Source organism: Thermobia domestica, chromosome 13, assembly GCF_964235325.1.
Source record: "Thermobia domestica chromosome 13, izTheDome1.hap1.1, whole genome shotgun sequence".
Lineage (NCBI taxonomy): Eukaryota > Metazoa > Arthropoda > Insecta > Zygentoma > Lepismatidae > Thermobia > Thermobia domestica.
The window spans coordinates 178,645,161-178,657,442 of NC_137466.1; the positions used below are offsets into that span (position 1 = coordinate 178,645,161).

Here is a 12,282-nt window from a genome sequence, read left to right on the forward strand (position 1 = left end):
CTATTGTCTGTTCAAAATGTCGCTGATAGACTGACAGGACTTATTTTCGATTACACTACAGAATAATGTAGAGGTATCAATTTCTTCTCTTCTTATAACATAGTAGTAGTTTAAAGAGATTCTCGAAATCGGTATCTATTTTTTGAAACGGAGATAGTGATACGAAAATAATGACTCTAAGTTGATAGCGTCCTTGAATTATCACACTATTGCTGTTACTTTGTTTTCTTTCCAATCGAAAAACAGAATCATTCAATGGATAAATAAATTTTAAAAAAAAATGTTTAATATTTAGGAAAAAAAAAAAAACTTTCTTCTGAATATGCCTTACTTAATAATCCGCAACCGCTAGTTCGTTCTCAAATTTCGGTTTTATTTACATATTTGTTAATAAAAATGCTCCATATTCTTATCCTACAAAGGAAAACAATTATCAGTATATTTGTCTTGATTAATTTCGTGGTGGATTTCAACCCTTTTAAAAGTAATATTCTTCAACTTCTACATATCATCAAGCAAGCAATGAGTATTTCGCCCCATTTTGAGAAGATTTTGAGGAACTTCAAATTTAGTTTCATACGCAAAGGAAGTTCGAAAGACTGTTAATCTACAACTGATCTTCAACTAATTAATTCTTCAACTGATCAGTACAGCAAAAAATATAAGACAATATTTTTCTGGCATGAAATCTGAGGTAGGTTTGTAATACGAATCTCCAATCCCATAGAAGGAGAAAAGAGTACTTGCTGAAACTGTACGGGGTTTATCAAGTAAGACAAATTCACTTTAAAAATAAATAAATAAACATAACAACAGTTATATATAAAATATAAAATATTTCCGGAATCAACTGGAATATATCTCCATTACTCTCTGAAACTAACAAACTGCATCGAATATCATTTCGCAGTAGCATGTTACTTCTTTCAAATTTAGGACTTTCAACCAATCTTTCGTATCTATGAAGGTGATGGTGGTATTTCAGTAGATACTGTAAATACTGAAATCTGTTGTAGCCAGTGAATCAACCGCTTATTTATTGAGGCCACCCAACTAATAAACAAATGAATACATCCTACTACAGTATATCAATGCAAATCCTTGAAAAATATACGCCTTCCTTTACCTTTTCCACTATCTATCATTGCTTGTTTCCTAGCAGCACATTCCTCAATTTTGAGTTTAGGCCACCCCGAAGCAACGGCTTTTGCCATTCCTCCCATGTTTTCCACTTCTTCCACAATCTGCCGACCTTTCTTGTAAATCTGATCCGTTAGAGACTCCATCATGTACGACCCAGCCCACGGATCAATTACCTGAAAAAGAAAACACAAATACCACAGATCCTTGGGGAAAATGATTTGAAATCAAACGGTTTTTTTTTTTTTTTATTATTATTATTATTATGTTATAGGCCCTATAGCAGAACATCGCGGTCTGCGATGTGATCGCAGAAAATTTTCCGCGCCTGTGCAGAAAAATTGCCAGAGGAAAAAAATAAATAGCCAACAGAAAAGTATAAAAACATGCTTGCTATGTGTAGATGTCTAAACGCACAGACGACGCGCATAAATATATTTTGAACTTTTTTCTACGTCGCGTAAATCGTATTTTTATCAATCACAAGTGTTTCTTCTGCAGAATTCCTGCAGAAATTTTTCGACTTACAAAAAGCTCATCGCAGAAAGACAAAGAAAGTTCTGCCATCGGGGTTGTAGGTAATTCATAAAAAGACCATAATCTGCTAGTAAAATGAAATAGCTTATTATCTTTGAGAAGTGAACCACGTTAAAAATTTCTTGAATTAAACTGAAAAATCACGAGGAAAAAATGCATTTGTTTACTATAAAGCCTATTACATTGTTTTAACAATGTTGTATTAAAGTATTAGCCTCAAATAATGATTGTAAGTTTGCTTAAAAACGGACAGCCATTCCTAGATAATTTTTATTACATTTTGAATTAAAAATCTTTGTAACTAAATAGAAACTGAACATCAGATGTACACTCATGTCCAAAATGATTGTCGCATATCTATAAGTGTCTTCTTGTAAGAATATAATTTGATAATGATTGTGCAGGATACTTTTAATACTGACACCATGTGTATAATCGGGAATTGTATATTTGTGGTAAATTTCATAGGAAAAGAATTATAAATACGAAAAATAGAATGAGTAAAACAAAAAGTTGCTAGACGGACAAGAAAGTTTTATTTTCCTTTTATTGTTCTAATTTAGTGCTCTTTTGACATGAAATTTGCCACATAGACGTGTTTGCCGATTATACAGATACTAACGTTATAAGAAATACCAGGCGAATTCGTTATCAAATTATATTCCTATAACAACATATTTATAGACATGCGACAATAATTTTGGACATGAGTGTACATAAAGTGATTAGAACTATTCTACTACTTTTACACCAAAATGTACCGTAATATAATGGTCAAAGTTAACAGCTTTTAGTTGAATACAAGCATTAAACAATTATAAAATGACTTGACACCATTGTATGTAAGACTGCTCTGGTGTCTTAACATCTTCGAGAGAGCATCCTTTGAAGAACATACAATGAAAGAACAGAGAACGATTCTAACTGTACAGTGTCTTCCTATATCGGTCTAATATAACTAGGATAAAATAATCAGAATAGCTGCACTGACTAAGGCTTCTATCCACTTCATTTCTTCATTGTCTGAAGGATGGATATTGATGTTCGATTGATTGATTTCTATTTACGTCCTTTGTCAGCAGTGATATCTCAATAGGGCAAGATCTATAATTTGAAGTGGGTCTAAATCAATGCAGTGCGTCGTATGGTCTCCCACCGGGAATCGCACCCAAGACTTCGTGCACTAAAGACACTTGAGCTAATCACCTATACCAGCGAGGAGGGCGATAATGATGTGCACTACTGGTTCATACTACTTTTATATATACTGTTATTATTCTAATGGAATATATCGGAAATTAATGCTCAAGCACTGTAGACCAATTTTAATGAATTTTTCGCCAATGTCTCCATTGAAATCTCCGAAAAGTTATTCATTCCATTCATTCCAGTACCTATTATTCCACTGACAATCCAGATACCTGAGTAAGAGCGTGAAAACAGTACTAAGTTTATGACTACTACTGGAATCAGGAATTATTTTACCTTTAAATTAGGCTAAAACGGCTGAAGGTTGCTAGGTGTTAGTCTGACTTCATATCGATACCATACTCAATCTACTAGTTTTTACATATGAAACAATAATGCGAACGGAGAAATCCTCGATTCGAAGTATGTTCGAATTACGAGTGTTCAAAGTTCAAAATTGGACAGATTTTGCGAATAGTTTGAAGTTACCACTTTTTGAAATATATGCTTCATTTTGGTAACGGAGAGTTTTTTCTTGGGTACCCAATACAATAGTGAGGTAAAAATATACGCAGTTTGCAAGATAAGGACACTTATTGGGAAGGGGGTGAAGGTTAATAGCGTCTTACAACTTGCACATTGCCTCCTGTTCGGCACACAGTATCGACAAGCTAATAAAATGTATTTGCTACCCCATTCGACTGTATCGTCATTCAAATATCACTTTCCTGTGTGGCCACTTTCAAACTGAACAATGACATTTGTCTCCGAAACGTTTTGCCAGGCGTGCGAAATTCAATGAAGAACGTCATGGTATTCATAATTAATCTGGTGATAATCTACATTGTGATGTTCTTTCCCTTTTGTGGGTAGGAGTGAGACCAATAATTTCTTTAAATACTCCGTCACCAATGTGTTGTTTTGCCCAGATCAGCTGTCCAACAAAAATTTTGCAGCACTGGGACGCACAACACAGTATCATATGTGGAAAAAAAAAATCAATTTATTGTTAAAATGAAGTTAATCGAAATAAATTATCCAGCGGAGGCTGGTACTGACATTCGTATTCAATTTGCCGTATTTACACCATCGGCATTTCATTTGTAGTCAATCGCTTGGAATTGGTACCGTACTTCAAACTAATCGCGCTGCGCCAGAGCAGTCAGCTGCGAAACTATCCTGAGCGGTACTCTGAACTTTGTCGGGCTATGCTTTGGATTGCAGAAAAAAGACGGTGCTTCAATAATACATCATCGCTGCTTTTTTTTTTTTTTTTTTTTTTTTTAATTGAAGTGCCGATTATAGGAAAATATTGGTCGAACTCCAGGAAATATTTGAAGATATTCAGCGACAAAATAGGTCGAAAAATTGAAAAAGAAAATGACTAGCGGGAATGTGCGCTCAAGGCTGTGAAAAAGGTGGCTTTTATCCTGGAGAAAACCAATGTTTGCATACATTGTCGCTAGCCGATTTTTGTTTTTTGATCACATTTGGCCCATTTTCGTAAAATATTCCCTGGAGTTTGGTCACTATTTTCCAACAATTGCCATTCAAATCCGTTGACAATTTTTTTAAAAAATGCTAGCGATGAGATATTGAAACACAGTCCTTTACAGAAGACAACTGGGTTCGGAGTCTCGTTCACGTTAGTTCCGCGGCCAAACGCTTTGGAGACAAATGTCATTGTTCATTTGAAAGTGGTCATACAGGAAATTGGCATTTGAATGACAATACAGTCGAATAGGAGTGGCAAACACATTTTATCAGCCTATCGAGTCAGTGTGCCAAACAGAAGGCAATTTGCAAGTTGTAAAACACATTACCCTTCACCTCTTCGATAATAAGTGTCCTTATCTTGCAAAATGCGTACATACCCCTCTCCACTGTGCTGAACAGCCAAGAAAATCCCCCGATACCAAAAATTAAGCATGTATCTCAAAAAATAGGTACTTCATACCTTTTGCAAAATCTGTTCAATTTTGAACTTTGAACGCTTGTAAATCCAACACGCTTTCGATCGAGGATTTTTTCGTTTGCGAAATTATTTCATATGTAAAAATGAGTCGATTGAGCATAATATCAATATGAAGTCAAAATAACACCTCGCGATCTTCCCTACTCAGATTGATTAAATAATAGTAACATAATAAAGTTGTCAATATTCCTTTCAGCACAACACTAGATAAATAAAATGAAAATATTTATACACTTATATGAATCCTTTTTATACGTTTTGGAAATTTCACTCTCAGGGTGGGACAGAATTCAATATGGAGAACGCAGAAGAATGGAGGGAAGCTTTTTGTATATCGATTGACACCCAAATATGAAATCTGATATATGAAAGAGGTTGAAGAAGGGAGGGAAGTTTACTATTACTTTTGTTCTTTTCAATCATTGAACGTAGAGTCACGAAACCTGCCTGAAACATGGAACTATTTCATAAACACAACACCATTTCATTAAGTTGCATGAATTTTGGAAATTCCACCCCGATGAGTGGGGAAGTGAGGGTGAACTCAACGCGCACAGGAAAGGAAAAAAATATTTTTTGAAACGTTGGACTGAGGTATGACTGGGAGACTTTTAGTGAATTTTAAGTCGCGGTAACGAAATTTGAGGAGCCGGAGATTTGTATATGCTTCATATGTTTGCAATTATTCTTATCTATTACCAAGTGAAGAATGACTATTTCAGGTAGTAACTAACAGAAAGATATATATAATTATAATTTATTGCATCTGTTCATCGTCGTATAACAAAACTGGATATGTCAGTTATTTACATATATATATACACAATTATTATCATGGATTATTTTAGATTCACTAATTATATATTTAATTTTATGCATACGATTTATTTTGAACATATTCTTCAACAAAATAAAAGCATTGTTCTTTTACTCATGTGTCTATATAAGCATGTACAAAGAACGGAATGTGAGTCATATTACATTAGGAGCAACCATCCAACGCTAAACTTGTGCAAGGGTAACCTCGATAAAAGTTGCAACTATTGTATACAGCTTCATTCAAAAATCCGTCTAAACAACGTTAAATTGAACAGATATTTCGATTATTTCCAGAGATTACAAGATGAATAATTTTGTCTATGTGAGAAATCTGACAACTAAAGAGAAGTAAAGAAAGGTTAAGACTTCGCAATGTTCATTCGTTTTGCGCCTTCTATATACAGGGTGAGTCGAAAGCCCTTACCACCACTTATAAATTTAAAGCGAACGGACACGTTAGGCCGATGGGAAACCTTTATGGTGTGTGTTAGGTGAACGGCCGCCATTTTCCTGACCACCATTTTGAATCTCGCCCAAAAAGTTTAAATTGGAGGGGGTCATGTGATATATGAAACATGGCTAGTATTTTAAGAGTTACTGTTTTTGTAGAAGTTACCATTCTTGTTTGTTTACATTTAATTCCACCTACCTTTGGAATCCCTGTTTCCTCCTGTAAGATAATTTGGGTGTTCCTCGCAATCCTAGCAGAGAAAACAGAGGGCAGCGCTAGCGCTTCGTCAAACGAGTTTGTGTGCAAAGATTGTGTACCTCCAAACACAGCAGCCATGGCTTCAATTGTTGTTCTTACTATATTGTTATAAGGATCCTGTTTGAAATGATGCATAGGAAAGATATAATAAGTATAGCCAACACCTATCCTCCTCTCGATCATAATGAGGAGTAAGAAAGAAAAGGTTTCAATTAGTGGTTACTAATAGTTAATAGTTTTAATTAATGTTCTCTAATTGCAGAAATTCTGCATTTATCGTTACAATAGCAAAGAAATGTAAAATACGTTTGATTGTTTGAAATAATGTAAGAAATTATTGATCAACGATTAAAAGCAAATACTTCCAAAAAACATGTAACATCTTCCTTTCAAAATCTTATATATAAAAGAGAACGCACAAATCCTTTGTTCCCTCATCACGCTAATACGGCTGAACCAATTTCTTTCATTTTTGGGGGGTTATTAAGATTTGGACCCTAGATGGTTTTTATCATATCACTTTAATTTTCAATTACCAGTGTCTTGAGATAATTGACCATTCAAGTGTCCATAACGTAGAAATCCTTTGTTAGCTCATCATAGCTAAATCTAACCGTATTTATATGCAACCCACATGACCGTGTCACTCGGCGGGTTAACATAAATGACAGGCGATATAATGTTAACATTTACTGCAATCTTCTATGGTTTTTATCATATCACTTGAAAGCGAAAAAGTAAAAATTATCTAAGTAACAAAGTTTATTGCGTTCCGGGGTGACCCCAGCGAAGCGGGGTGAACGCTGCTAGTATATTATAATTCTCACTTTCCTAGAAGAAATACAATCGTATAAAGTTTAAATTATGTTAGTCGAATATACATACTCCTACACACTACTTATTATCGATTTATGTAATTTGGCCGTAAACACTGTTGTCAAAATGCTGAAGTCACCACTTTCATTCAACATTACACAAAGGAATTTCTTTTAAACAAATGTACCTTCCTCTAACTATGGGAGTATCCAGTTATAAAATAAACACACAAAATTGAGTATTATCTAAGTACGTATATTGCACAATCAAGGAACTCTGCAACGTATTACTACTCTTGCTAAACAAAATAGTTCTTCTTTGTATATTTTACAATTACCTGCTCAGTTAGCGACCATCCCGAAGTTTGAGAATGTGTTCGTAGCATCATGGACCTGGGATCTTTCGCTTGGAACATTTCTTTAATTAAATGAGCCCACAAACGGCGAGCAGCTCGCATCTTGGCTATTTCCTACAAAGAAACGTATATTAAAAAGCTAACTCTAAAATTATGAATTTTCATAGTAAGTGCAAATATCAGTGAATCCACGATTATTCTCTTAGGCTAAAGACGACGGATGATAAACGCACGTGAATGATTATATGGAAGAATTGATGAAATGAAAATGTAGAAGAAAAAAAAAAGTCCAACAAAGAAAACACTGATACGAGGTTGTTCAGGTCGAGTTGAGGTAGCGGGAAATCGAACCAAGGATCCCTCATATCAGAGTTTACGGCTCTCCATGACTGGATTAGCGAGTCACTTTTGAAAAGTTTGTTTTATCGTTTACTCGGACCAAAATATGTTCATCTGTGTACATTCTTTTGCCGAGAATGCCAGTAATCTGTTCTAAATTGTTAACGAAAATTGTCTAGAAAAGATCAGATTTTTTAATGCAACATACTAAACAGACTACTTTTAGTATATTGTAATAACTTGAATCATGGTATCAAGAGAAGTACAAGAAGCTATCTGGAAATTATTGTTCACCTTATATTTCTCCTTTAATATATAAATAAATTAAACAGTCATATTACAAAGTTTAAAAAGTAATAGACGAAAGATATTCTACTTCGTACATAATCTAAATGAGTAAATCAAATAGTATGAACAATAAACATACAAAAGTAAATGCAGACATAAAGGCAAGCAAAATTCTAGTATTAACGAAGTGTATACTCAACTGATATCGGATTCATATTATCCGACGATAGGGCTCTTATCCGTAAGCGTGAAGTTTCAGTTCATAATTTCTAACAAGGCACCTTTCGTATGCATGATCCCAAATTCGATTCACGCTAAGTTAATATATATATATATATGTTGCCCAGTATCGTTGAATTGGATACCTATCACAAGAATTTAAATATAATGAACTATAAACTCAGGCTTTCACAAATAATGTCGAAAAATCTCAATAAGATAATCATTCATTGTCCTAACTAAAAACTGTCTGAATTCCTACCAGTTATAGCAACATTCACGAACATGTATTATCTGGTGAACCTTAAATGGAAAGAAGAGATTAAGAAATTTTTATTACAAATTTCACTTTACCATATAAAAGTTCATTCCAATTCCCCAGAAGAACGAAAGTCTTGGAGCAAATTGATCGATTGTCATTCCCGCTTTCAATCCCGTACGACAATATTCCAACCCATCTGCAATAGTAAAAGCCATCTCCAAACTAGTAGTTGCTCCTGCTTCTTGCATATGGTATCCAGATATACTAATAGAGTTGAAACGTGGCATGTGCTGTAAGAAACAAACACTCATTCAATACTACTTATAACAAATAATAATAAGAATCTACTATAATCAAAATAACCAAAAATCATAATTAGTTTACTCTTCTTCGTGTCTTTCAGACTTCTTTTGTCATCTCAAAAATCAACAAAAGAAACAAACTTTATAAAAATAAAAAAAGTAGAAAATATACAAACGACAAACTTCTGTAAACATATTGCATATATGCAGGGCCGCTCATAAATATAATGCGCCCTCAAACGAATTTTCTCTGAACAAATTTGACAAAGTCACAATTGAACCACGAAAGCTTTTTAAAATGTGATTTGTGTGTGTGTGTGTCCCAACATTTGTCGGGCTTGCCCACACTTAAGAGTGGCCCGACATATACCAGACCTGTTTGATAACTGAAAAATTACTTACTTTGGCTGTATAGCTAAATATATCACCAATAATTCTCATTGACGGTTCTGGTGGGTATATGTATGTATTCCTGACCATAAATTCCTTCAATATATCATTCTGAATAGTTCCTGATAACTGACCTTTCTCCACACCCTGTAAGTACAAATTTTTTGTTAAAAAGAATATATTTTACAAAACAAAAAAGGAACTAACTATATATTTGACTTCACTTGTATTTTTGGTTTTCTTTATTCTATCACTGTTTTGCCGATCTGTTATGTCCTCTACAGTCACCATAAAAGAGTATACTCCAATTTTCTGCATTTTTTTTTTTTTTTTAATACCAATTTTGAACGAATAATCTATTTGAATGAAATTTTCAGTAACTTACAATTTACAGAGTGTTCTCTCTCCATCAAAGAAAATTATGATATAATTGATTTTTTATCTCTAAAGCTATTGTTAAGCAAACAAATTTGAGGAAGAGATGTGCATTTGTGCTACCAAATGTAGAAATCAATTTTCATCCAATCCTGTTAGGAGAGGAAAATCTCTGGAAAAAAAATCGAACGTTACAGGATTATTATTTGTATTTCCTTAAGGTAATTTTCTTATTTATTCTTATTATTTTTACTTCCCCTTGTTCTAATTTATCGCATTTATGTTCGAAATGAATTATCGAGTCAATTTGTTGTTAGAACTTAATATTAGAGTTGGCCCATCAAGACGTATCTGTGCGCAAGTAGTATATGCGCGTTCAGAAAAGAATCCTGGAAGCAGAATTCTTCTTTTTTATTTTTTGAAAGAAAAAACTAATTGAACATTAAAAAGTTAGTTCATCGTAAACTTTCCTGTTGTTAAGATATAAACAGATTTTAAAAATATCTGTAATTACATAATATATTTACATGTATGAAGTGGAAAATAGAGAATAACGTTGTCATTTTTGTAATTAATGTTTTAAAATTATGTTACGTGTTGTGGAAATGTGTAAGAAAATGCAGGAATAAGTAAAAGTCATCCAGCATTCAATCCTCCGGATCAAAATTCCGTTGAAGTAAAATAATAATAATAATAATAATAATAATAATAATAATAATAATAATAATAATAATAATAATAATAATAAATAAAAATAAAAATAAAATTAAAAAATGCCTATCAATCTGTTTCCTTCTGTTCTTTACATCTGTTTTATTCTTATATACATTACTCAGATGTTTAGCCAGATAATCGTGTATTTCAAGTATGTCAGTTAAGTTTGTATACATCCGTACCGCGGGTTTCATTTCGTTACATATGTACATGTTGTATGTTATGTGTAGCACGGAAAATTCGCTCACGTTGTTTTGAAATGATACTGACGAGGAACTGCCGCAGGAACACGCATGTTAAATCTGACGTTATGTTTGTTGTTTCTAAAATAAAACATTAATTTTGTGCTGGCTTAGTAGCATTATTAGAAAATAGTATAAATGAAAGATGACAATAAAAGCAGACGAAAGTGAATTCAAGTTGTACCATCTTTATTTGCATGCTGATAGCTATGCCTGACCAGGTTGCACTTCTTAAACAGGAGTATCTTGAAGCGGTTACATTCCACGAGCTGGCAATCTTCATAAACGAACAAGTGTTTGATTTCTGAAATACCTGTTCTGCTCGTGTCACACATACAAGTTCAGAACAGAAGAATCTCTCACAGAAGAGAAGGTTACACCATCTCCTTTAGCTTCAGCGCATAATCATGGGACGTTAAACTAAACAAAAATCTCCTCCTCTATTTTTGTATATCGTAGCATGGTGCTATAACGCAAATCGGATATTACATTTTTCTGTTAAATTTACTCCCACTGCTTCGCTTTTTAATCTGATAAAGAGTGAGTGAAAGGGCTTAACAAGCTTTCCTCTTTTATGTAAGTTTATACAAATATTCATATGACAAAAATCACGCTGAAGGTAGAACTGCAATTAAGAAACAAAAATCTATCCATAATTTATACAGAAGTAGTTATTAACAGTATATAGGGCTTATGCATTCTACTCTGTGCAAAGTAGAAAAAAGAAGAAACACTGCGCACAAACCTGTTCTTCAGCTGCAGCTATAAACATAGCAAGCACTGGAATTACAGCGCCGTTCATAGTCATTGATACAGACATTTTGTCCAAAGGAATTCCATCAAATAATACTTTCATATCCTCAATGGTATCTATGGCAACTCCTGCCATCCCAACATCTCCACGTACTCTAGGGTTATCAGAGTCATAGCTGTAGGAAGGAGAAGTTATAAAGGATCCTTCCGATAAAACACTTTCTCTTATGAATTTATTCATTTAGTTTTCAATTATAAATAGGATAAATTATAAATCGTTAACATAAGCACATCTATCACTCTTTCACTCATTGCTACTTTTATGTGGATTATTTTCTAAAAATATACAACAGTCTACCGTATACTTTTTCTGCACAACCTTCCAATATTATACGTACAATCAGTTGCAATGATATATATTATAGAAAAGGGGCAATTATTCAGATTTGTTTATGGGCATTTAATAAAACTGTTCCAGAATTTTCCTTTTTCAGAGGAGACAAATTGACAAATATTAAAGGGTAAATGAGCAAAATAATTATAAAAAAAGTGATAAAGATACAAATTAATATTATTCATACCCACAATGTGTAGCCAAATCAAAGGCCACACTTAATCCTTGCTGCCCAGCTTTGATATTTTCCTTGTAGAATCTATTACTCTCTTCGACAGTGCTGAACCCTGCATATTGACGAATTGTCCATGGTCTCTGAGCGTACATTGTTGGATATGGTCCTCGGGTGAAGGGAAATTTTCCAGGTAACTCATCTTCCAATCTTTAAAAGAATAATATTTTGTGCATCAATGTTAAATGAAGTGCAGGCTACAAACCAATTCAACAATGACATAGAAGAAATAT

General features: G+C 33.6%; 1 protein-coding gene across 1 annotated transcript in view; it reads right to left on the reverse strand.

Annotated features, from left to right (window-relative positions):
• LOC145668812 (methylmalonyl-CoA mutase, mitochondrial-like) overlaps positions 1 to 12,282 on the reverse strand; it is a 42,213-nt gene that overhangs the window by 21,741 nt on the left and 8,190 nt on the right. The window contains exons 3-9 of the mRNA XM_081736983.1: positions 12,005 to 12,199; positions 11,416 to 11,599; positions 9,352 to 9,486; positions 8,740 to 8,937; positions 7,522 to 7,653; positions 6,309 to 6,485; positions 1,127 to 1,316 (exon numbers count right to left, since the gene is read on the reverse strand). Coding sequence (XP_081593109.1) covers positions 1,127 to 1,316; positions 6,309 to 6,485; positions 7,522 to 7,653; positions 8,740 to 8,937; positions 9,352 to 9,486; positions 11,416 to 11,599; positions 12,005 to 12,199 — 1,211 coding nt within the window. The remainder of the gene's footprint in view (positions 1 to 1,126; positions 1,317 to 6,308; positions 6,486 to 7,521; positions 7,654 to 8,739; positions 8,938 to 9,351; positions 9,487 to 11,415; positions 11,600 to 12,004; positions 12,200 to 12,282) is intronic.